At 40.5% G+C, this 27,595-nt stretch overlaps 1 protein-coding gene across 19 annotated transcripts in view; it reads right to left on the bottom strand.

Annotated features, from left to right (window-relative positions):
• The window catches only part of ABLIM1 (actin binding LIM protein 1), a 193,620-nt gene that overhangs the window by 42,965 nt on the left and 123,060 nt on the right, over window positions 1–27,595 (bottom strand). For 13 of the 19 annotated variants that reach the window (XM_048310614.1, XM_048310609.1, XM_048310615.1 and 10 more), the window contains exons 7-9: window positions 8,789–8,876; window positions 3,706–3,764; window positions 1,310–1,372 (exon numbers count right to left, since the gene is read on the bottom strand). In XM_048310614.1, coding sequence (XP_048166571.1) covers window positions 1,310–1,372; window positions 3,706–3,764; window positions 8,789–8,876 — 210 coding nt within the window. The remainder of the gene's footprint in view (window positions 1–1,309; window positions 1,373–3,705; window positions 3,765–8,788; window positions 8,877–27,595) is intronic. The other 6 variants (XM_048310611.1, XM_048310612.1, XM_048310617.1 and 3 more) reach the window with 1 other exon arrangement.

Raw genomic sequence — 27,595 nt, 5'->3', positions numbered from 1 at the left:
TAATCCTAAGGCTCCTGGATTGCAACACTGGAAACTCAGACTCGTGCCTGCTAAGCTAAATGCAAAAGGTCACTACACTGGCCTAAAAGATGAGTGATATGGCCCACAGTTTGCTGTTCTCAGACTCCAACATTTTATTCCATAAAGCTTAGGACTGAAGAGACACTGCTCTCCTTAGGAGTGCTGATAACACATCTTTATGCTGCATTTTCTTGATACACAGATCTGTAGCCAACAGAGAGAGAGGTGTTCAAGAGAAGTTAAGTAACTAAACTGCTGTGCAGGACAAAGGGTAGAGGGCTTGTGCTAACCCTCACTGAATAACAGCTTTGGGTTCCACCATCCAACCCCATCCTGCAGGCTGGATCTAACACAGACACCCTGCCCTGGCTGACATATGGCTGCATCTACTCTGCCATTAGAGATGAGAAGGCTGCACAAACCAACACCAAGGAAATCCAGTGGCACGGGCTCTCAGCCTGTCTGCCTGCTGCCAGCCTGGACCAGGTCCACACCAGTGCGCTCTGACTTCATCACCAGCTGAAAACTACCTCAGGTGCACCTGCATCAGCACAGCCACACGTCCCACAGCAGACACAACCAACAAATAAACACTGCCCTGAAGGAGAAGAAGTGGAAGTGGGTGGTATTTGTAGGTGCAAAGCAAACTCAGTAAAATCTGAAAAGTAGAAGGCTACTCCAGGGTCAAGAGGACAGAGAGGACCTTGCAACTCACATGTGGATGTGAACCAGATTAGAGAGGCAAATGTACTCAGGCAGCACATAGAATATATCCAAACCTGGGATTTTGTAAGCATTTTCTCAACTAAAGTATTCATGGGTGGTTGGTCAATATAAACAAAAAAGGAAGTGACTTAACTGATGGCATTTTTTTTTTCTAAAAACATAAGTCATTGTTCATGGAAAACTATTTCTTTTTAACCATCACTTTAAAGTCAGATATTTTTCACCATTTTAATTTGCTTCATATTTGCTCTCTAATTTTTTTGTTTCAGAAGGAAAACTTTCTGGAATACTGCAAGACCAATACTACAGCCCCCAAAAGCTCATCTGAATCTAAAATAAAAAAGTTAATTTTAAGCATTTCATTAAACAAAATAAAAAATGTGAGAATTAACAAGCAACACTGAAACAAGTGATGCAAAATACAGCGTCAGTGCCCATGGTGGCAAGTGATAGCAGGAAAGCTGTGTGGCAGGAGTAGTAGCAAGCGCAGCAAATGACAATAATAAAGAATCTTCTCAGTAAAGAAGATCATTATCAACACTATGAAAACACAACAGCAAACCTCTGCAGAGCGTGGCCTGCGCAGAACCAGACTCTTTGGATAAAAGAACTCAGATGAGGAATGCTGTCATGAAACACAAAAGGGAAAAATGAGTGAAAAGGAAAGCAGTTTCCCCAGTTCAGTGGTTAAGCTCTTTTTTCAATCAAGTTATTATCATCTACTTGTGTTATAATATCTGTTACTTACTGACTGCTGCAGAATCACGAACAGCCAGACAGTTGTAAATAAACACCTAAATAATATATATTTTTGTAACATGCATATGGTTGCTTTGTTTTCTGCTTGTTTTGTCTTTGTAAACTTCCACAAATATCCGTAGGGAAAAGATCTAAAGCAACCATTGCTTTTATGAACTCCCTCTCAGATCCTGACCAGCTCGAATGCTGATTAGTTTATATCACAATTCAGTTACTGAGAGAAAATAGAACTTGCTGAAAACTTCTGAAGTGACTTCAGTGATAAAAGGGCTTTTTGTTTTCTCTTGCTCTATAGGGAAAGGAAACCCAGCAAGCAAATAGGCAATGGCACTGGCTTTTTGCAGAACCACCAGAAAATCTAGGCCTGACCCTGAATAAAAAACTGAAATTCAGTCAAAGTACAGATCCCAATTTAGTGCTGACATGCTCAAATAGCACATAGTTCCCCCAGTTTTGTTTGTTTCTGTACCTACCTGTTTGCTACTGCCTTCATTTGGGTCAACAAGATGAAGCATGTGTCAAAGTCATCAAAGTGAACTCCAGCTGATTTTAGAATAAGGTGCCTGGCTTTGCACCAGAGCAGACAGAGACTATCTATGATGTACCATAGAAGCTAAGAATGGTGCATCTCTCAGCCAGCTTCAGTATGGTGCATTTATCAATGCCTTTTAAGGCCGTATTAAACCTCTGCATAGCAGCTCTCCTCCAGGAGCATGGTCCTGCTGGACAGCTGTGCTGTGACATTGCTCAGATGCTCCCTCAATGCCTTCTTGAGCTTCACTTCATCTTCCTGCAAAAACTCACTTAGGCAAAGCCTTGCAGGTGAGTGAATCCATTTACTTCTCTCACTTCAATTAAAATTAGCTGAGGGGGGAAAATGCTGACAAAAAGGGAAATACTTGAAGAGGACTAGAGCCATTTCCATGGGGAATGGAAATCAGCCAACTGATTTATAAGGTCAGCTGGAGAAGGCTAATAAGGGCCACAGTGTAGTCAGTCAGGAGTGCTTTGATAAGACTCCTGGGTCCAAGTGAAAGGGAAGTATTGTACTGAAACCAAGTACTAGAAGGCACAAGCATTCTGACACTTAAGCATGGACAAAATACTGTCTTACATTCACACTGTTAAATGAGGAAGAAAATCCAGTCTGGCATCATTTTCTGTTTTCTTACAAAAAGCCAGGACAGAACAATGTGTGAATGCTGGATGGTACCTGCACTGAGGTTTGGCCATTCTAGACCACATGCCCATCTAGGGCCAGTTATGTTTTTGCCCACACTAACATGAACTCTCCTCAACAAGAATTTATCTGCACATTACCTATGACCATAATAAATTCTCGGGGGGGATGTTTTACAGACCAGTGTACTGGAATAAATGCTAAAGGATGTGGCTTCCTGTGAATGAGACCCACATAGAATACAACCCACAGGATGTCGTAGGTATCTTCATACCAGTACCTCTTAGTTTCCTTATCCGAAAGACAATTTATTTGTATTCAGTCTCTAATATTAATATCCTGGCAAATTAGCAAAATTCAAGGGACATCAAAAAGAGAAAATTGTCCAGAGGATGAATCAGTGAATAAGGGCTTAGAATTGCCTGGTTCATGCAAAAAGCCAGGCTCTAGCATTTATCAGTGCAGCATTATTATCACTGAGGGTTTGACCCAGAAAGATTGTCTGAATATGTTGATGTGACTCCAAGGATAACTGTGGCTCTTTTTGGCATTCAAATCAGGATCACTTTAGGTTGAGGCTTACTTGGATGGCAAAGAAAGAAGAGTTCATCTTGTCTAAATGCTGCAAATAACCACGCAGAACAGGGGATAACTATAGAGCAATTACACAGATGTGCAAAACCACTAAAATATATGATAGCATTTGCCCTGTTCATATCTTCTCCTTAAGAGTCTCTCTCACAACAACTGAGATATGAAATGAAGTGTCTTAGATACTTGGCCACGTCTGTATGTCAGTAAATGACACTATCTTTAAGGCAGTGCACTGAGACAGGTATGTGAAGGTGGTAAGCCTAAAAATCAGAGCAATACCTCTGAAGTGCCTCCACTGTATATTCTGCCAGAGTTGTGACAGCTATGCGAAAAAAACATGGAAAAAGTCACTCTTTTAAAAACAACATTCAATTACTGTGTGTGCAAAATGTATGGTGTGTCATTGAGCCAGGAGTTCAGCTTACCCGGAGCTTCTCTTCAGTCTTAGTGGATTGCTTACAGTCGGGATGCCAGACAGTGGAACCTGAGGGAGGAAAAACACATCTTTATTCAGAGCAAAGCAGATGACTTCTGGTCATGACAAGTCAGTTATTAAAGAGAATCTCTACATTGCATCAGATGGTGAATCTGTATGAACTATGAGAGTATTCACATTAAAGTCTAGCTCATGGGAAATACAAGGGAAACAAAAAAGTATTCAAATCCTTGGTGTATCTTCAGCTTTGTCCTGAGGCTGCCAATGCACTTTGCACACATTCTTAATTAAAACTCAAGCAGCCTCAAGGAGCAACAGAGTCAGCGAGCACCAGCTGGAGGAACTGAAAGAGAGAGGGTTCCTCTGGCAGGATGGAGGGTAAGAGCAAAGGAACTGGGCCGTGGTTACCTGATCTGTTCTCCCCTTACGTACAGCCCTGCACATAGAAAGGAAGCTCTGATGATAAGTCGATTGAGCAATAGGTGTCATACTCAGTTACGGTAAAGTACTACTCAGATCACATCCTCCCTCATGCAAAATGCAAAAGGAAAAGCAAAATTTTAAAATTGACAGTGCAAGAGCCAGGGCTGGGTGTGACCCACTGGCAGTGGGTGAGAGGCCAGGATGACAGGTGGTGCAAAGCAGCATGTGAGAGAGCCTCTCCCTGGATCCCAGCACACTGTACCTGCCATTGGCACACACTGCACTTCCACCCCGTGCTCTGATGTGTGGCACTGGTGTTTCCACATGGCCTATTCCAGCTATGCATTCTACTAAGAAAGTCAAGTCCTCTGCTGTTTGTTTCCCAAAATATGATATTCTTTCTTATGCTGTAAAGTAGGAATAGCCTGCTGTCCTCAAGGACTGAGCAATGGCAGGGGCAAGGAGAATTTCCATCCCATTTCAGCTGTCCTTTGAAACAGAGTGTAAACTGTGGTCACTGCTGGAAAGCTGCTGGCAGGTATTGGCCAAGTTGAAACAGAGCAGAAACTAACACTGATTTTTAACACTGACTGCAGCTGCAGCCAAATTCATCCTTCATTCCAGTCACCACAAAGCCAATCCAGAGCCCTGACTATCTGCAGGGGGGAACATCACCTCTTCACTCTGTCCACAAAGAAACCAAACAGAGCCAAGTCCAGATCTCCTGCTGGTGACTATTAGCTCAAGAGCAGCCAGAGGAAACCCACCCTCAGAGCCCAGGAGAAGGATGGGTCAGGGCCCCAGGAAACTTTCTTCTAACAAGCCCTTACATGGCTTGGTACAGAAGTAAAGACCAGCAGGAATCATTTCACTTCCCAGCAGTACGCAGCACAGTCATCATCAGGAGACAGGACAGAATGCTGTGACTCTGGATCAAGGGTCTGAGATGTTTGGCTGTGAGTCTAAGCCGAGGAAGAAGAAACTGTGCATTTGGCAGAGGGAAACCATCAGACAACAGGGGAAGTGCACCAACAGCCTTCTCTGTAAACAAACAGCAGCCTCAGAGCCAGGACCCCACAGAGCCTGTGAGATCAGGAGGGAGCCGTGCCCTGTCCATCATGCAGGAGGAAGAAAGTTCAGGTTATAAGGCTGTAAGTTCATGTTAAAAGAAGTGAGCTGAGTAGTACTTCTCTGAATATGACACTGCTCAAGGATGATCTAAGACTCAGAAGATTTTGGTTCAAGTCTCAAATCCAGCTGTGAGCTTCCTTCCTGTGTGGCCCTGAGAAAAATGATCCCTATTCCTCTGGACCTCACTGTTAGCTTAATGATAGGAGTTGATGATCTCAGGGGTCTTTCCAACCTTAACAATTCTGTGATTCTTTTCTATTAAACTTTCCCTACCATCAAACAGAAAGGTATCACTGTATTTGGGGCAGTATTTATCACAAACTGGCACAATTTTAGGGACAGCCTGTGAGAATGCTGAAAGTGAACAAGAGATGCAGGATGCCATTTTCATGGTGAAACTTAGCTAAGGGTTGTGGGTTTTCTTTCACAAAACGATAAGAGATTTGAAAGATGTGACATTTATAAATCCTGATCAGACACAGCAGGCTTAAGAAATTAAATGGAAATATTTGTTGTGATCTTGAACTCCAAGCCACCTATATTTTGTTGATACTATTCATCCAAACATGCCAATCTGTGGGAAACAGAGAAGAAGAAACTTCCACAGGCATTAAGGAATTTGATTTACAGCCCAGGAAAGAGCTTGGGTTGATGTAGTAGCAAAGCTATACAGACTTTAAGCAGAAGAATTATAAACCTAAATTTCTATAGTTATAAGTAAGAAAATGTGTTGGGTAATATGGTGAAGGGTTTTTAAGTATAGTAATGTGATTTTATAGTTAAGAATTTAGGTGTTATAATAGAAGTATATGTGTGTATGTGAGCTAGCAAGTTATTGGTTGTGGAACAGACACAATGCAGTAAAAAGTATCAAAGGTGATAGGTTATAAAGTCAAAACAAAGTTTTGTGTTAATTGCTTATTGGATCAAAAAGTTATAAATTGCAATGTAACTCTGAAACTCATGACTGTCTGCAGTTATGGTGATGTGTTACTAAATCATGGCCTTTGAGACCAATCTATTTTGAAATGCTTTTAAGGGTGCAAATTCCCAAGCTGCATCACTCCTCTCTTTTACTGCTGGGGACAGTTCAGCAAATTGTGATTATTCCCATTCTTAACATATGTATGTTTGCTCACTTGGCAAACACCAACTAGCATGCTCATTTATTCAGCTTTATGCTTTGCACATACCATTATTTCAACATCAGCATCCCTCTAAATACTGGACAATCATAGTTCAGCAACAGCCTTCTGGGGAAGCCCATATAATAATGTATTACCAGGAAGTCAGTGGTAAAGAGACAGTTTCTGGTGCTGCTTCCTTTTCATTTTCATCTGTTGGAGCAGTGCCAAGCCAGAGTGCTTCTGCTAGCATTATTCCAACCATCCCTAACATAGAAAGCCCCAAGACAGACAGCTTGTTTGTCCATGTTCTCCTTTTGCAGGTTTCCCACACATTTCTAATACAAGTTTCTACCACAATCCTGCCAGGCTCCTCTATTATACAAAGTAACACCAAGACTGCTTTCATATCCTAGGGAGAGGACAATTAGAAGTGAGATGGAAGCTGCCTATTTTCGTATATTTTATCAACAACTGATTTTTGTTCTAGCTTTATTGTTGTGGTGTTGTATTTTTATTTTCAGAGAAATGCTTGGAATGCTGTTATTCTGCACCCTAGGGTCAGTGATTTGGATGGAGTCAGGGTATGCATTTCAGCTGAGAGCTTTGCACAGGAAAGGCTTTTAGGTCTTCACTCTTGCAAGCATACTGAATTCAGCAAGGAAAGCTTTGGCAGGACAGTCTGGAGCACACTCAGCAATTACATGATTTAGTCAGAAAGCAGCTTATGAACAATAAAGCAATGCAATTTGAGGTGCTCCTCCCTTGAGACAGAGTAAACACAAGGAACATTGATTCATAACCACAGAAAGAGAAATACATTGAGAACAGCAGATCAAGCAGCCAGATTTCTCTCCTCTCCTCTTTCATATCACCTGAACTTGTCCAGGATAAAGTCCTGCCTAGTTTAAGTAGAAGTGATACCTTCTGTCTTATTTTGATCTGCAGAAATTTACACCAAAGCCTGCTCAATCAACCCAAAATCCCACTCTCTGCTAGACTGGTGCAAATGGCACCAGTTGGAAATGGTCGTTATTAATTAATGACAGCAAAGGACAAACTGATGCTCATCTTGAACTCTGCCTGTACTTCATCACACCATGATGTGAGGAAACTAAGATATGCCAGATGCTCTAACTGCTGCTTTCCTGTTAGTCCTTCCAATTTGCCATCAGAAAGCAGCACCTCCCACCCAGCCCTCTTCCAGCCTCTCCCTGCTCCTGCAACGCAGAGCTGCTACACAATTTCACATCCCGTTCTGTGCACAGCTGGAATAAGATGACTGAGGTATAAGGTCAGTGAGAGATGAGAGAGGGACTGCAAGGAAGGACAAACTACAAAATAAAACAAGCTAGCTTCAAAGGAATGCCTTAACAATATTATCTTATTTTGGAACTCCTCCAGTAAGAACCTCTCCTCAGGATTTCAAGAGATGGCTGTTACCACACTTTGATAATTTTTTCCCTATTCTTCTACATTCCTTTCAAGTACATCAAGTTTTCTAACCTAAGTGCAATATATAAAATCACAACATGTATCTGCCTTTTTCACTTTTATTTCTGGCTTACATAAATGGGTATTATATGTCCTTCTACCAACAGTAATACTACAGCAAGTAATTAAAATAATTTAATAGTTAGTATGCTACTCTCTCAGAGAGTAGGTGGGATTCAGATCAAGGCTACTTTTAATCAAAGAAAAGAGCATATTCTTTTTTATGTGAAAAGATCATGAAAAAAACAAGCCTGGCAATTCTTGGGAGCGCTAGACTGTTAACAAGAAAGGGGAGATAAAAATAAACGTACAAGAAAGAGGTGACTATAGAAAGATATAAAAATAAAGTAAATGGGAATAAAAAGAGAGATGTGATCAGATAAAAGGGGAGTAGGCAAGGGAAGAAAATATGATTAAGAACCAGAGGAGAGACTCTGCCAGTGTGCATGAAGAATGAGGTCTACATGGTTCAAAACAAACTCACTGCAGGCTCTGGAAGATTTTCCCTTGCCTTTTACAGTTTGGAGTGTGGTCCAGAAGAGCAGAGAAACTGATCAGCAGAAATCAGGGGAAATCCCTTCACTTTGTCTGGTATCTCATACACCGTTCTGGGGCTAAGCCGTCCATGAGATGCCAAATTCAGAGGCATCTCACAGGTAAATAAATTTCATTTTTTAGCAAGCACAGGCTGCCTCAGCAAGGGTGCAGAGTCCCTGCAGAGCCAGTTATGGCCACCTAATAGAGCAAAAAAGAATCAAGTGAAAAAATATGAGAACACTACTGAAGACAGGATGACTGTAGTCCTCCTTGGCCATATTACATGGGGATGATTTATATCCTGAGGTCTGTGACAGAAAAATCACATCTGATTTTCTTGTTTAGGAATGGAGATATCCTTACCTTGCAGATACATTTCTTCTCCTTCTGTGAACATTTGGTTGCATCTGCTGCATCGTGCACAGCTTGGATGATAATGCTTGTCACCTGCCTACACAAAAACAAAAAAGGGACATGAGGGACAAATGTATTGCACTGCTTGTGAGCACTCATCATATGCTGACTGACCGTTGCCCTTTTTCTTCTAGTTCACCTGTTATGATACAACACTGCCCTCATGATGTGACAGTAGCATGGAGAATGTAAGCTCTGCCACACTGCTTCAGTCCTGAGGTCTATCCTGTCCTCAACAGAGGCCAGCAGTGACTGCTTGGGGAAAAGTCTGCAAGAGGAAAGACAATGCAGAACAGCCCTTCCTCTTCACACCTTCCCACCCAAGTAATCAGTGTCTTCCTGGCCAGGAGCTACATCATAATGTATCTGTTCCCCAAGATTTGACAAACATCTTTTTAAATCTTCATCTATCTAACAGTCCAAGGCAATGAATGTCACACTGCAGTTAATTTGTGTAAACCTGCTACCTCCTCATTTTGCCAAGCAACACATTTTTCTCAACTGATCCATTGTTAAGGAAGGATTTAGTCAATGAATGAGTTTTCAACCTGCCATTTCATTCCTTGGCCTTCTTCCCTACACTGCTGATATGGGCGTTAGTGGAGAGAGCTTTCTAGAGCCACTTCTGGGACCATTAATTCAATTCACAGATGCCTGACTTCAGAAGCTACACCAGCACAGACAGCTTCAGCTGAATTTGTACTGATGTAAAGGTCCTAAGTACCCTAGATCCTGTTTCCCAAATCCAAATCCACTGAGTCACTCATTCTTTTAAATACATTGATACCCATAATAGGCAAAGCTGATCAGATTTCAGGACTATAAGGACAGGAAAGATCAAGGCACAAATATTAATGCAATTTCTTCTCCTTAGGAGAAGCAATCAGTGCATTAGCTTCCTTACATCATAAACTAAGCACACAATGTCCACATCAGGCTTTTAAATAGAAAAATAATTAATCCTAGAAAATGACCCTTCATAGTGACAAGTAAAGAATTTTAAAAGTCTTTAAATTTGTATCTGGCTTTCCAAACCAATTAACCTCAAGTCCTTTTTCACAAATATTCCCCATCCACTGAGATGTTATATGCATAGAGTACCTGTTTATAGCTGACTTGTAAAATGTCATCAAAAGCATTTCCTACCTCATTATACTTAAGACCATAACATTAATAAATCCAACCTTTCCTTTTGTCTGTTGAGAAGAATAATAACATTTTTTTGGTTCACATTTGACATTCATCACACAGGCTTTCTATTTAAAAGTATTTATAAGAGATGATGAAGTACATGGATTAAAGTACCTGACAGCTACCAGAAAACCAGCTCTACCACCCAGATCTAGAGGTAAAGTTGCACCATTCAATTTGAACAACTCCCATCCAGGAATTTCAGCAATACAAGTCCACAGAAGACGACTTGGTGTGCTGTTAGTTTAGTTATGTATTTTACTGTTCAGTTGCAAAACACCTGCACTTCTCTTAATCAGATCCTGCATTTACTGTTGATTCTTGCTCTTTAGGGGCAAAATCCACCAAACAGAGAGAGTAATGGGATTTAGGGGTTTTTAGTACAGCAGATTTAGAGCCATCAGGCAAAACAGGGTCTCTTCTAAAAGGGAAAATGAAAAGTCACTACAAAATATGTCTACTCAAGAAAGAAAAGCTAATGAGGGAGAAAACGCAGAACTGATGTTTGACTTGCAGCAACAAAGCCAATATTGAACTGAGAGAGAAAAACACAGTTAATGCTCATTTTCTATCATTTTCATTACTGGCTGTCTTCTTCATCTCTGACTCTCTCTAGCAATTATTTAACCTCTGAGGTATCCCACTAGTTTCATTCAAGACTGGAATTTATAGGATAAAGAAATCCAGAATTCATCACATTATTATGCATAGACCTGTGGCTTCTCTGAAGTTTCATTTTCCTGGACAAACTTCTGATAAGCTACTGTCAAGGGAATATAGTTTAAACCATGTACACCTGCCTCTTCAAAACAGCCAAAGGGATGGACTTCAAGTTTATCAGGTCTTTCCCCGAGACTGAAACAACTGGCCCAATTTTAGCCTGGTGTGAGTGATGATGAATGAACACCACACCCCACATAACACAACCCTGCAAAGTTGAAGTGTGAACACACCCTGCACTGGAGAGGTTTTGGGGAAGTCACATACCAGAGCAGCTGCAGTTGTTGTTAAACACTTCCAAAACAGTTTGAGTTTTCTGCCTCTGTAATGTTTCTACAACTCATGAGTGGGATCCTTTCTACAGCGAGTATCTGCTGGAAAACATTCTGAATCTCAACTAATTCAGGACTCATCTTAATGTGCCTGACTTGCTGTGATCATCTGGGAAAATGGTTGCTAAAAATCAGTCATTTATAATGCATTAGGAAAACCTTTTGCATCTGCAAGTCAATGTAATATTCACACTTCTTAGACATCTGCTTTTGCCCTTTTAGGGCTACTAAATCCTCATTCAGTATGTTCAGTGTGCAGCTTCCTGGGATCTTATGCTACTGTGCTGTGCATTAAAAGGTTTGCATCTCAATCCTCATGGCAGTAAGAGGTAACATTGATTAAGTGCACATTTGCCCCAAACATTCTTCAGTCAAGGTGAGAGAGGGTTAAAGGCTTTCTTCTTCTCACTATGCTGAGTTCCCCTTGCCCCTTCCCAAGTTCACATCCAGAAATCCTTTGCAGTTCTCTGTGCTATGCAGCCACTGGGTTTTGATAAACCACACTGCTTATGCTCCCTTCTGAACTATTTCACTTTGATTGAGTAGCCAGGACCATCCAAACCACCAAGTACAAACTGTGACCCATATCTTAGAGGACTGTCCCTAAAGTAAGACGGAGTAAGCTAAATTAATTGCTGTAAATACCTTGGTTTGCTTAGCTAGAAGTGCTAAAACCAACCAAAATAATATTTAACATTTTTACTACGCATACAAATTCTTAAATGGAATTGAATGAATTGACAGCAATTTATTGTCAAATGAAATATTAAACCTATGTGTTGCTGTCACTGCCTGTAAAGTCTCTGTTAAATCATCAGGCACTTGCATTTGCCCTAAAAGCAAAGCACATCAGTTATCAATTTATGACAACATACAACCTCTTCTGACTTGCCTATTTATCTTCTACCCACACTGACAAATCTAAAATAGGTTCTCAGATTAAATCCCATTTGAACACAGTAGACAGAAAAAATTAAATTTAAAAAAGTAGAAGTATGTTCTCATTTACCAAATACTTCCAGAGCCTTCAAATTGCAGAGTGAAGAAACAGTCACCAAAGGAATTCTATAAGCATAATTATAAACATAAATATATGGATGCTAAATTTGAGTGGCCTTCTATGGCTCTGCAAATCTCACTGATTGGTGACTGATCAATGATATAAGAGTTTTAGTTATTTTCTATATACTACTAAAGAAATATACTATACATAATATACACATTATATGCATGTTCATGTTAATGAAATAGATACAACATTATTTTAAGTAGTATTAAGGCTCTATTTATTCTGGTAATTTCAAGATTTAAACCGGAATCAAGTCTGTATCAACACTGACCTTCAGTTTCCCAGTCTACAAAGCAGGTTAAATTACATTTAGTGTCCTACATGAAGTACTTTGGAGAAACACTGCCAAGGAAAACCATTATAGAAATGTATTCTTCATAACCAGTCTTAAAAAGAAAATCATGTTATCACATCTCTAATGCTTATGAAGGACTGTCAGAGGCTCAATGACCAGGATTCATGGATGATGGGCTACAGAGGGGAGCTGGATGTGTTTATTCTGCAGAGGACATGTCCCAGGTGACACAAGCAAAAGTACAAATGCTATTATGTATTATGACAATACCAAGACCTATAATAACAGTTGACAATGAGAAACCACATTTTTCATACCAGATTTTTCAAAGATCACCTTTTCAGACTCAGAAGCTATAAATTTCCAGCCTTTTTCCAGCATGCTGTTCTCCCGAATGACTTCGACTTGGACGTTACAAATCCTCCTTAGCTGATTAAGCCATTTGAAAAGCCTCTGTGGGCTGTTTACAGAGGGCTTTGAAGGCTCCTTCTAATGGGGGGGGTAATGACCCTGCTCAGTTGTCCAGAACGAGAGAAGTGGCAGAACAGAGGCACTGGGTTACACACTGTGTGCACCCAGTTTAGAGACCTTTACCAGTTTAAAAGGTAAACTAAAGGGCTGGGAGGTGTTTGAAGCACCAGCTGAACACCGTTCTCTGAGGTCGTGTACAACCTTCTCACCCTGCTGATGCTCCAACCTCTTCACAACGTGCACCACACTCATTTACCTTCACTTTATCAACGTCACTTGTTTGGGGACCTCCTGAAGCCAGAAATGTATTGTCACACCTAGCTGTCAAGGAAGGCAGTGGTGGGTATTGGAAGAAATATTTCCAACCCAGGAGCTGCAAATGCAGCTGCAGACAAGCTGACACAACACGTCCCAAAAACCCAGCTGAAAAGGTACCTGCACTGAGCTCATGTACAGCGTTAACCCCAGGGTAACAGCACTTCAAAAGCCAAGGGCTGTATTTTCTGAGTCCAACCCCTCTGCCCCCACTTCCCACAAGACTTAACTTCTATTCTCCGAGTGCTTGTAAAGCTCTAGGCTGATTAAATAAATGTTTTCCTCTTTGGTGAACGTGAGAGCTTAAGATTTCCTATTACTCATGCCTTCAGCTCTGTTCTTCCTTCCAGAACAACAGTGAACAAGAGCCAGAGAGAACAATAACAAGAATCCCACTAGGAGAGCTCACATGCCAGTGGGTCTGGTAGAGGAAGAACTAATTACCAACAGACATGTTCTGCTGGCCAAAGGACACAATTAAGTGCATATTTGTTGTGTTACATTTGCACAGCTGCATTCGCTCACTCTCCTTTCAGAGATAACCTAGCAGTCACCTGACAGAGAGCTATTAAACATGTAGAAAGCTTAACTTCTCTATTTAAATACTACAAAAACTATTATGTAGTTGAAAGAGTACATTTGAGAGTAAAAGCACTTCCCCTTTTCCCTTTTTTTAAAGTTTTTATGAACAGTTACAATAGGCCCATTTGATGGACAAACCTATCCAATATTTACTCCTACCACAACTGAGGAGAATGACTTGATTTCTTAACTCTCTTAAGGACTAAGGAGCAGCACAAAGAATAATTCAGACTCATCTTTTAAACCCCTTAAGGAATGTCATGAATTGTAAAACAGGAACTGTGGCAGTAGCCTACCATTTTCCAGTGAAGCTTTATTTTAATTACTTGCAGAGGTCACAGAACCTTCAACCCTGTTTGATGTTCGGTGTAACATCAAATTCCATTGTTTCCTTCTCTGCAGGCTTCTGTGATCTCACAAGTGGCTGGAACAGCATAAACACTGAGAAGACCAAAATTTGCTTCTAATAACATCCTGACCCAAACTGTCCACTCATTTTTCCCAGGCTCTTATCTGTTTAGCAAGTCACTACAAATATCTGTGCTCAGAAAAAAAAAAAAAAAAAAAGTGCAGTTTCTTTGCTTCCAAAGGATTTCAGAATCTATGATAAGTTTCTTTATTACTACCGATGGAAGGAAAGTGTAATAAATTTTTTTTTTAATTAATTCTTGTTTAATACACATCTTTAAAATTTGGACCCTCTAAAGCTGTTTTTTACACTACTGTCACAGCATCTCAATAGAAACAGCTCTCAGCACAGCTTCTGCCTCTGTTCAACCTGCGAGAGGATGGAGCAGCAGGAAGCAGAGCTCACACTGGCAGTTCCCAAGCTGATGGAGCTGCAATACACAGGACTGGGGAAAAGTGGGAAATGGAGCGTGAGGCTGTGACTGTAAATCTGAATGACAATATGCATGGAAGAGACATGGGAGACCCTCAGAGTCTTCCACTGATTGCTGTGCTGCCTTGGGTGAGACAAAACCCCAGCTGCTCTGCTGTTATGAACACTTGCACTGTTAATTCATGCCCAGTGTCTGATTTTATACAAAAATACTTCTCGGCATTACAACAGTGACTGACAATGTCATGCCAGTGTATTCCTTAATAGATGGACTGTAAAAAACTTCGTAACTTATTAATGTTAATTCTATCGACACACAATATTGTTATAGCCATCAGCTGCTGCTGACAGCAGTGCAGTTATTCACTGCATGGAATACAGTTTTTCCTTATAGCAGAGATGTGAGTAATCATTCAGTCTAAATCCCCAGCTGTGCAACTGCTCTGCTGGCATGAAGAAACAGCCCTCGTGGCAGCTGAACACTAACTGGACTTGCTTTAGTAAGATCCTAGGAGTCACTTGTGATTGCCCTGTCAGCTCTGCTTTGAGTTCTCACTTTCCTGCAACACCCAAAGTTGAGCAAGGTGCACACACAGGTGAGATGTTTAACTATCAATTATGGTCTTTATGGAGCTGTTCATTCTGTCTTTAAGGGGCAAATCCACCTATTGCTACACACAGGATCAAAGCTGAGAACTTGTGTTACCTACACAGTTAACAGAAGGAGGTCAGTACAAAAAAGGGAATTCCACTCAACTAAGAAAAGTACCCACAGGAGCCAAAGTGGCTCTCTAGGATCTTGTGGGCAGTAAAAAGGAGCAAAGCAACTGCAAACACAGGTTTATTGCCTAGTGCCAGGATTTCAGCATCACCTCTGTTAGGATCTCATGTTAGATTTATGTACAGAGAAATCTAATCCCACTAACCGAATATGCAGTTAATCAGAAGCAATCCAGCAGAAATATATGTACTATACTTTATTAAGTTACATTTCTATGTAATTGTAATATGAATCTGTGATTCACTGCCTTCATTATCCTTATTTTAGGTGCATATGAAGGTAAAATCCAGCACCCGCCATTTAATTTTCTTTTAAACCCCATTTATTGCAAATATTTTTTAAATTTTGAACTCCTCAGCAGCAAGTATCTGACACAAATCCCTTCTCTGTTTCTCAACAATGCTGGAACAGGTCCAGTTTACAAGTATAGGTGTGGGCTTCCTATATCTTCTGTAATCTATAAGCTTCAGAAAGCGTTAGATAACTAAATATTCCTTTATGTTGTATACATTTTGTCCAGCACGATTTTTGACATGAAAAGATACTTCAGAAACTGAGGGATCTGCTTACAGCCACATTCATATTTCTGGATTAGTTTGCAATTAGAATTAACCAGGAAAGCTACTTTACAGTAACTCCACCACAGTGCCAAGGGCCTTTTCAAACAGCCTAATGCTGGAATAACTGCAATTTTGACTCCAGCAGCCAGAGAAAAGCCTGTGCTGACTGCAAGAGTGCAGTGTAGGTGTGCTGAGCTGTACTGAGTGACCCATGTCTGCAGCATGGTGGGAAAGCCATTCCAGCCCCAGCTTCCAGCCTGCTGAGAGCAGAGCAAAGCCCTTGGCTTGGTTCAGTGCCGAGTGCCAGTTCCGTGGCACAAGAGAAGGGACAGCAGGGAGCCCTGGGAATGGATTTTGTACCGGATACACACAAGAGCCGATCTTCCGCAACACCGGGAATCTCCCACTTTCCAAGTCATCCTCGTGTTTTCCTTCATTAGGGGATGACAGAACCACTGAGTTATCAGGAATATGGGAGTTCAGGAGTGAGACATGACCCTGTTTCTCCTTTTAGCTCTTCACATGAAGTGACTGCTGGTCCCTCGACCTCTTCCTCTGGCTGGACCTCGAGTAACAGAGCTGATGTTTGTGCATTAGCAGGTCACATCCACTGCAGCTGTATTTGCAATGCTGCAACAATAGCTCTGAAACAATGGGAAGTAACTTGAACTGGAAATAACTTCCTCAGACAGTAGAAATACAGCTGACTCCAACCTGCTGAAGTTTAGCTAGAAAAGCCAGTAACAAACTTCCTTTGTATCTTAAAAAAAACGCAGTAGAATTATTTCGTAAATCAGAAAGTTTTGCACCTGACAGCAGGTAATAAATACTGGACCTCATCCTAATATAAAAAGCTTTTCATCATTTTCAAGAATTAGCAATTATCTCCAATCATGATTTGTTTGCATGCATGGACAAACAAAAATAGCAAGCAGTGTTAGATACGGATATATAATTATACATGCATGTGGCTTTTGGAAGGAACATACATATTCCTAGATCTTAAAGCAACCATAAAAGGAAAACTCAACAATCTTTAAGACATTCTGCTGCATGTCCCAATCATAAGAACTGAGATAATATTAACTAAAGAGAAAAAAAAAAGGCAATGACTAAGTCATTACATTATAAATAAACACAACTAATAAGAAAGATAAATTTACCAAAGAAATAACTAGAAACAGTATGTTTAAAGACAATAAAAATCTTTATTAGAGCATGATATAAAAAAACCAAAAGCAGATCAGGCAAAGCTCCCTTGCGAGCTGTAGATGAAAAATGATGAAAGATGACATAGAAAAGGCAGGAGTATTCAGGATGTGTATCTTTAGGGTCTGTATTTGATGATGCCAATTTCTTGTTTGATACTGTTTATTGAGCTAGATTTTTTTTAATAGTGTTTTTCATGAACCAAGATTTACAAGTTATTCAAGACCTGAATAATTTGAACTCAAAGAGGCTTAAGAAAACTGTATCTAGGCATTGCTCAGACAGATGGCCCTGATAGCAGGGGAGGCTCTGCTGAGCCAGATACCTCAGAGATTACTTCCTGCAACCCACAGCATGAGGTACCGCTGGCCAAGACAAGAATATAAAACCTTCCCTGGTGAATGTGCTGGTGACTCATAGGCAATGCTTGTTTAAGCCATCTAAACCAACCAAGTGTGTTCTAACAGACTGATGTAAAATGCCTGCAAATCGAGAAGGCAAGGGCCTGTGAGACTGAGAGCCATGTTCTGGGCAAGAGCAATCGACAGAGGCAGTTGGGGAACATCATCAAAATCTCCCAGAAAAGGTTGTCACAGAGGACCTGAAAGGGCTGGCTCTTCTGATCATTTAATGTATACAAAGAATATAAAGGAAAAGGAGAAAAAAATTTATAACCCTGGTGTGTGCATACAGGTGGATTTGCAGAAGGGAACTCAGTGAAGAACATCAACACAAGGTGAGCTTTTAGCTGTGATCCTGAAGGACTCAGAGTCAAATCATTACTTAGATAAAGGCTTCAGAGGGGACTAGATCACAATGACAGGTGATTAAAGCCGAGAAAGGAGGTAATAGCAGGAAAGAGCAGAAGCTTTTCAATCCCATTGAAAACTCTGTGACATCAAAAAGCTGGAATTAGTCAAATTTAACCTCAAAACAAGGTGAAGTTTCTAAAAAGCAAAGGTAATTTAAGCAGCATGAGGGAAAACGTTTGGCCTTGCAATCATTCTGCAGTTTTCATGACTGGGTAATTTCCCAAAGGATAAGCTTTCATTTGGTTTCTAGGGAAAAGCTCTGATTTTGAAAAGAGAAGGTCAAGCAAAATGACTTTAGCAGTTCTTCTGACCTTAAAAACCATTCCAATGGACATGACAAAGAAAGAAGATTTCACAAATGCATCAGGCAGCTCCTAGGGAGCACGGGTTATACTGGAAAAATTTCCAACAGAGTTAAATCAGTTTACTGAGACCTGTCTTGGCTAAGCAGCAAAATTCCTGGTACAGCAGGGGCCTTGCAGCTAGAAGGCAGCTTTGGTTGATCTGACCTGTGGTTCACTGAGACAGTACAAGTGCAAGACCAGCAGAAATTCTGGGGTTGGGTGAGCTGCATCGGCCCCAAAATTTCTATTGACCCAGAGAGCCCAGCACTGTGACAGGGCTTGGTGCTATGGGGAAGGCTGGGAGAACAGCTCAAGATAAAACTCATGTTAAACTGTTCAGTGGGCAAGTGCAAACCACTTTCCAGCTGATGAAACAAGTGAGAGCTTGGGAGTTTAAGCAACTCACCCTGGACCAAAATTAATGCTTGCAGCACAGCCAAGCAGAGAACTCAAATCCTCAGAGTCTCAGCACTGCTGGACCTCCGTGTAGCCCGGCACTAGATCTAAGTAACTGTAGCCAATTTTCTTGTTCATCTCACACAGAAAAGCCTTTCCTGTTGTCTGTCAGAAGGCTGATCCAGGAGCCATGCAAGCTTTGGCATGTGATTTAGCAAAGCCTGGGCTCCATTCTGGTATCTGCATTCATTTCAGAGGGAGTGTCCCAAAAACAACAGAGAAAGAAGAGTTGCAAGGGCCAAAGGAGGGGAGAAGGCAACTATGCATGAAGTCAGACTCAGTACATCCATAGAAAATAACCAGAGAACATAAAACAAAAGTAGCGAGCGTGTAAGAAACAAAGTAGACATGCAACACTCAATTTATGCCAGTTTGTACCATGGAGACTCATGGATTGTCCTGATAGGGAAACGTGGGAATTGTCCAGGGAATACTTTTTTCTATTAGTGACTAGAGCCTGCTCGTGTAGGAAAATGATCCTATTGAAACCAGTCTGATCTGATAATGCCTCAAAAAGTCTAAAGAATGGGTTTTATCCTTGAGTAACTGCAATGCTACCTACTACCTTTGGAAATCTCTTAAAGCAAGAGGTCACAACAAACAACAGACGACAACCTAGGGAAAGGACAAATTTGCTTCAAATACTTTTCTTCCCAGTCACTCCACAGTCATCCATATCAGTTATGAGCCTGTATTTGACTACATCCAGACATTTCTAAGGAATCCTTGTTTTGTGATTCCAGCCAAAGTGTTTATGTTACACTAAACTTAAAATGGAAATAAGAAAGGACATCAGGGTAACCAGCGGATAGTTAGTGTAAAGAAATTGTTGTCTCTTTTTCAAAAAGAACAACTTTGAATAGATGTCAGACCATCAACATGTACTCTGCTAGAAGCAGAGCCTTTGCTTTTTGGCAGAAGTCCTTTTTTTTTTTTTTTCTATTTGTCAGTCTTCTAATTGCTGATATACATGATTTCCAATTACAGCGGCAAAACTATGCAAGTACGTTTTTGAATCCTTGCTGGCATGAATATCCAATCAGAGTATGCATGTTGGAGCCAAGACACAGGGATTTTACTCCCTGTCTTGTTTACTTCAGCTCCATATAAAAATCAAGATTTCTCGTTACCACAGAGAAACTATTCCCACATATTAATGTAGTGATGAGCAGGAAAGAGCTGGTGGACATAAAGCAGAAAAGGATATCTAACAACATTTGCTGCCATTTGATCTTCAACTGACTACAGCATCTCCGTGATTTTGCCTCAACGCCAGTAGCTCAAGGGTGATGGTGAGATAAATCTGCTAAAAGTTTCTTACTGCCTCACTCTTTACTCTCCTCACTGCTAGGAAAAAACATTACCCAGCCAAGATGCAACTGCTTTACAGAACGCTAAGCAACAGCAAATCCATCTTTATGCATAACAGATCTCTCTCTCCAAATCCTACATGTAAAAGTCAATTGCTTAACATTTTAACTTATGCTTAAATGATTTACAACAGTATTTCCTTGACCTCTGCAAACCACAAAAAATCCCAAACTAGTTTCACAGACAGTTTAAATGCCAGAGTATCTGCATTTCTAGTGATGAAAAGATGCATCTCTTACTGTGTGCTATTTTCCCCTCTTAAAAAGACTTGTAATAAATGTCACACATCCCAGATATCTATCCAAAGAGCTACGAGACCTGTATGATCTTCTAATGTAGCATGAGCATGTAATTAAAATCTACCCATCTTGTACTTCAGGTGGTCATTTCAAACATTTAATACCCATAAAATACTCACATGATCATATTTCTTCATCTGTAAAACCACCTGCTCAATAAAGACAGGTGTTAATTCTGTGGAATTCAAAGTCCCTAGAGATTCCAAACATGTCTTTTGGGCTAGTATTTGTTTTTCTTAACTTTTTTTTCCCCCCTCAGGAAAACACCCTGACAAAGCAGACAAAAGAGAGAGGTGGCTGAGTCCTCACAAAGTGAGTGCTGAGCACAATACCCGGATGGAGCCTGTTGCAAGCAGGTGACAGCTACAGACTTGTCCCAACAGGCTCTTCTCCACTTCTCAAGTTTCAAACACGTTATTGCTGCATTCTTCTCAACAATTATTTTTTATGGGAGATAGGTATAAGTTCTACCCATGTCTTCCAGAAGTCGGTCATAAAGTCTTCACTGATAGGAAGACTTAAAAATGAAACATCAGATTCCTGCAAAAAAATATTTTACCATTTAATCCATTTTTCAGTGTGATCTCTGTCCAGGAGAAGCAAAAAGTAACTGCCTGAAATAATTTCATATTGCTGCAGAGTGCACAGCCACATTCCTCTGTCACCACATCCCACCTGCCAGTGGGGCTGCAACACTGGAGGAACTCCTGGGTTCAGTCTAAGCATTTTGGTGCAGGGATCATGATTGGTTTCATCTCTCTCTTGTGGGTGATTGTGGCAGGTAGCACCAGAACAATGCAAAGGTTTGAGAGATGGACAGAAGAAGCAATGGGGGCTACAAAATAAAACTAGAGAATTATGTTTTCCCTAAAGGAGTCTGCTCCAAGAGAACAAGATGTGTTCTGCCCTACAACCAAGAAACTGAATTCTTAATCCAATTAACTAACACTAATAATACATTAATCTAGCTAAATTACTCTTCTGCTAAAAGCTGCTATGTGTTCTGTGCACCTCTAAGACATGAAAAAGCTACTTATTTTGTCTGTTCCATCCTACTGGAATAAATGCAATGGCTATTTGTCACAAAGGCTGTTGGTGGTGGCAAGAAACTTTGTGCTAATACAAATGCCTCTACTGAAATGTCATTTTAAATAATTTTGACCTGTCTGCTGAAGTTTTTTTGATAATATTTAGTTCAAGAAGCACACTAGAGAATATTTAACTAAATTAAAAAGATAAACACTGAAGATGTTTTGCTAGGAAATATAGATCCTAATCAGCAAGATTGTACTCACAAAAGCAATTTATAGAGATAAGCCACAATTTTATAAGCACCTGAGAGATTTCACAAATCCCTTTGTGGCAATAAGGAAGATTTAATTGGTTATTTTTTCAAATTACTTGTTGCAACCTGCTCGTATTATTCACCATCTTTACATCCTCTTAACATTCCTCCCCTTCCTATTGATGTTCAAATTGACTGAAGGATGGTTTCCAAACCACTGCTGAGAAGTTAATGCCTTGTGATTATGCTGCCATAGCAACTGAACTTCTGTTAGGGCTCTGTCAACTTCAGATACTCTTTTGTCATCTTTATATATCAACTCTTACCCAACTACAGATACCCCTCCTGCCAAATTCTGTCTTTTGAAGGGGGGAAATCACTAAAATCCTGTTAGAAAGATCTTTAAACCAAGCATTTTATGTTCTTTTTCTGCAGGTATATTTATTCTAGATTTTTGATCTTGTCTCTGGTGTGGTGTTCTCAGCAATTACAGCAGGGTATTTTTCATCAGGGAAATGTAGTCTAAATTAAATTAAATCTATGGTGCTACTCAGCTACATAGGCAACCTGTCTGAACCATTTACCCATACCCTGAGTTATTGTTAAACTTTTTGTTTCCCTGCGTTTATCCAAAAAACCTCACATTAAGAAAAAAAATTAGCATTCCATGTTAACTGATAAAACACATTTCTCAGCAAAAAGGCAGGGAAACTGGAAACAGATGCTAACCATATTTCTCTGTACAAATCTCCAAAGTGATCAAAAGAACCAAGAAACTCTATCAAGAATTATTTAAGATAGAGAATTGTATTGTTCCTCCATACAGCAGCAATCAGTCGCAATCAGAAACAGCCCAAGCTCTGTGCCATTCTCCTCTCTTCCTGGCAGTTTAAAAACATGTGTAGCTGCACTCTCTTTATCTAAACCACAGAATTACACACAGCCTTTAAAAAAAACCTCCTTCTGGTGCACAGGAACAAAAGTACAAGTACCCTATTATGATCCCACTGGCAAGCTATTCAGTCACTTCACAAAGCTGCACCCCCCTCTCCCTCCTCCAGGAAAGCCATGACCCTTTCCAGTTCAGCTCTGCCTTCACAGGAAGGGGTTTACCTTCTGATAGGGATTTTTCAGTCCAAGTCCATTTCCTCCTCAGCTCCGCTGAGGCTCAGGCAGGAGCAGCAGCGCTGTGCCGCTGGTTCTGTTCTCTCCGAACCCGCCCGGCTGTGCCTGGAGCTGCACAGCCAGCCCGGAGCCTCACTCCTCCTCCTCCTCCCTCAGCCCTCTCCTGCACACACCCACCAAAACCAGCAAATAACCCTCCCTGCACATTAAACCCACTCGGGCAGCAACCCGGCCATCCCATTCTGGGAAAGGAAAAGGGGAAGAGCACCGGCCCAGGCAGGGGCAGGACCATTCTCATCACGTTTGAGTGTCACTATTTGATGTCGACACAATTCAGAACATTTTTCCCGTGGGGAGAGGCATCTGCTGAGTATGAACTCGGCACTCTCCTCCTCTGGAAGTTATTAAATATTACTTCTCCAGCTTCTGAAGAATTTATACAGCCTCCTGGGTGCTAGTCTAGTTTTGTTAGAAACAGTTTCACCGAGATGGTATTCTAGCCTAATTCAGACTGATGCAGCCAAAGTGCTGCGGCCACTTCTCACACCGGCACCTGTATCCCGTTATCTTGTTTGCACATTTTGGAGCAAGATCATGCTTCAGTCACACCCTAGAACACTGGATGAGTCTTCAATGGGCTCTGTGCTCCAAGCCTATTTGATCTCTCCCAGGTATCTTCCATAATCAAAAAGGTCCTGTGCTCTTCTGTATGTACCTGTCTGACAACCAACCATAGCATGTGCTTCTGCTTTTGTTATCATCTACCTGGGACGTTCAAGCAACATGGTCATGTTTTCTCCTTTATTCTAAAGGCAGTAAAATTAAACACAAACAAAGCAAATCACAGGAGTATCAAAGCATGCACTGAACTCCACTGCTGCTTCTCATATGCTCTGTGGCCTTTTCCTCTGGATTATTGTGGGGTGTGTAAGATTACAGCAGTGACTGGGAGATACTGGTTGAGAGCAAAGTCTCTCCCAAGCCTGTAAGACATATAAAGCAGTGGATACTTAGTGCTATGAAAACTGAATGGTAGTGCATTCTTCAGGGATATTATTTTACCACAACTTCAACATAGCACCAAACCTGTTTGGATCCATCCTATCATCAGTCTCTGTTCGGTTCATTAATTGCTTCATTTATAAAAGTGTTTGAAATTTTACTTCACATCAACCTATATTATCAGTACAGGCTGCATCATTAAAATCCAGTAAATTACATATTTTGTGATACTTCCTGAATAATTCCTATGAAAACAGTCTTCCTAAATACCTCATTAGGTAGAAGAATATATGCTACTCTTTCATTTAACATTTCTGAACAGAATTGAAATAAATCTCAGGTTAAGAGATTCTCTACATGGCTCCTCAGTCTAGAAAGTGTTTTAAGAACACAGGACCAGATGCATAACGGTACTGCAGTACCTAACTAAACTCTGTACTGCATGGGCCTTTGCAGAGAAGGGTGATGTTTTCACATAAGCTATGAGCCTAAGTCTCCTTAAAATAGATTAGTTAAACATGCAGGCTGCTGAGTTTCTCTGAAAGTCAATCAATTGAAGCATCTGAATGCTAATACTCACATGAGCAAAGCTGCTCACATGGGTGAGTGTTTGCATAAGGCAACACATGAACAACATTGACAGGCATTGTTCAAATAATTCACTTACAGTTTGTATGGGAACCAGCAAGGTTGTTCTGTCATGATATTTATTTGTTTATTTATTATTTAGAACAGAACCATTCACATCTAAAGAATCAGCAGAAACTTCTATGAACCCCTCACAGCACAGGTTTCTAAATCTAGCTCTGAAAACATCTGAAGAAACTTAAAGGCTCTTCTGGGTTACATGCCTTGCCTCTTAAATATGGATACAATTTTCTTAGACAAATGTAGCAGCTTTCACTGTTTGTTTGCTGTTTCCCTCTCATAATTATTGCTATTTCCTTCTATCTTCAGAAGTCAAGGTGTCTCAGAGTTGACATCTTTCAGAATTAGTTACAGCACAGATGAGAATCTTAAAATTCTGGCAATTAAAGTAACAGTATTTACAAGTACTAAACTTCATCTAGGTTAAGTACCACATCTTGAATTAATACTCCTCTTTAAAATCAGGGGAAGCTCAGCATAAATTACAACATCACAAACATATCTAGAACTTGACCTGACCTTGCAATCTGAAATCAAGGGAACCTTCTGGTGGCCTGGCATTTCCCTTTTCAGGTCCATCTGTGAAAATGGCACTGTGCCACTGCTTACAAGGTGGGGTGCAAGATTCAACAGTGCACAGGAAACAAACCCAGGGCAGGCAGCAGCCCCTCAAACATGAACTAGAGCTATGCACAGCCAGGAGAAATCACACAATGGCTTTTTTGTTTGTTTGTTTTGCCAATTAATATTAAGCAAATAGCATTATAAAAATAAATGTGTGGAGTAGCAAGATGGTTAAGGCACTTGAGAACAGGTATATACATCTCTAGATCATGAGATCAAATCCTGTTCAATCAGTTACAGCCAAAAAAGGGTGAAAATTTTAAGACCTGGATCTTATTCTCAGGCTTTTCATATGATTTCATGCAAAATATTCACCCGTTTCTGCCCTCATGTCTTTTTTGTGCCGATCTAAAAGGATACTGCTTAGGAGTATTGTAACACATTTTAGATAAGCAAAGATGAAATACATGGGTACAGGCATGATCCACCATTCTCTGAAGTCAGCTGGAAGCTTCTCAATGATTTAACATATTTTGAATTAAGCCCTGGAGCAGTAGTTATACTGTGTATGAAAAACACATTAGACAAAAATCATTTTGGTCGACATCTTTCAAATGGCTAAATATATGCTGAAGTTTACTTACATTTGTGAAGTTGCACATGTCTGCACAGAAATTTGGAGTTTTAGGACCAGAAGGGCATGTTTCAATAGGCAAGCCCTGAAGCTATGAAAACCATTGCTTAGTGGAAAGTCTGTGTAGAAGTCCTCACTCTCACTATGCTGTTATTGCCTGCTAAAAACGTTTTTTACCAGAGTTAATGGGAAATGAATAATTTTTCATAACTAAAGATTCCTTTCTGCTGGAGAAGCCCAAGGAAGACAGTGATCTCTGTTGCCTTGACAACATTTCCCGAAACACTCAAGCATTAAAGTATCCAGTATGCTCAGGAAAGCTGCAATATCTATTTCATATTGGACATTTACCACATTTATTGTGTTGGCATGCACTCATCTATCATCTGTGAGTATCTGTCACAGAGAGCAATGTGCCAAATAATACATCAGAAATATCTGAGCTGACTTAAATGCACATGGGATTTTTCTTGAATATTTCCATGGCTACTGAAAGTTCTTAGATCTATGGCCTAGAAAAAAAGAGCATTCTTCCATGATTTGTGGATATTAGCAAAATAAGTCCTGTCTTTCTATTAGTGCATTTCTTAATTGAGCAAAGGGGTCACCTCTACTTACTGGAGGAAGTCTGTCCTTGGATCTCAAGGTTTGAACCCAAACCTTGGCATTTCTGACAGGTTTTGTTGAGGGTGCTACCAGGGCCACAGCATGGCTGTTTCTGAGATGAAGACTCTCAGGTCCACTTTAGGACTGGCTGTCTCTCTTGCTGGCTGTTGATTGTAGGAGACTGAAAAATCTGACTTTCTCAGAGGTGCTAAAGCCATACTGGGGGACAACATAAGCAGGAGCTGCAAGTCTGGAATGTTGCAAAGAATCTCAATCTCTCTTTAAATAAAAAAAAATAAGTAAAATAGGCTTTTACTGGTAAAATAGACAGCACCAGCCTCTGTGAACCCAAACATAAGTTTCATGCTTTTGTCTCCCTTCAGTTTTTCTACAGTCTGCCCTAGATGTAATAAGAAGAAGCAGAAAAAAAAATAGCACCAAAATGGACTGCTGCTAATCACTTCTGATCCATTAGAGGGAAGTGTTTGTACACAATGTACCATAAAATTCCCTTCAATCTCTTCTAATAATTTCTTTGGATGAAGATGATGAGATAGTATACTCTGCTTCTGACATAATGAATTACTTTAATGACAAATGAAATGGAATGTACTGATCAGTATATTTACTACAGGGCATTTGCTACAATCGTTTTTATTAACAAAGGCAAAATACAAAGTGTTTTGGGGTTTTTTCCCTCTGCATGTTAGTAGGTATAATATGGGCTGGGCAGTTATAACCTCTACCTAAACAATTCCTGTAAGTGTGCTACTTCACACCAGGAATGTGGTTTCCTTCCCAAGGGGGAAACAGCAGGACAAGAGACAACCTACATGATATAAATCATCAAAAATACCCACATTTTCCAAAGAAATATTGCCAAAGAAAACGAAGAGAGAAGACAGTAATCCTCCTGTGAGAATCTCAAGCTTCATCTAAATTAAAACTTCAGGTGAACTGAAAGGTTGTGGGTGATTCCCAGTACAGGATAAGGAGATTGTTCATCGTCCTGCCTCAAACAGGTCTGTAGCCCTCTCTGAACTGTGGCATCCTGTTCTGTGAATTATCTCCTGTGGCCCTGTGGCTGCTTCCGATCTCTTGTCTCCGTTATTACCAGAGGATTTATGTCATGCTCTGACCCCATCCTTCAGACGACCTCTCCTGCCCAGAGGGGACACACGTGCTGACACATGATTTTCTCATACTAGCTTTCAACTTATTAGTTCCTTGAGTCATATTTAGAG

This window comes from Corvus hawaiiensis, chromosome 8 (genome assembly GCF_020740725.1).
Source record: "Corvus hawaiiensis isolate bCorHaw1 chromosome 8, bCorHaw1.pri.cur, whole genome shotgun sequence".
NCBI lineage: Eukaryota > Metazoa > Chordata > Aves > Passeriformes > Corvidae > Corvus > Corvus hawaiiensis.
The sequence above is the reverse complement of the archived record's forward strand: the minus strand, read 5'-3'. Positions and strand labels throughout refer to the sequence as shown.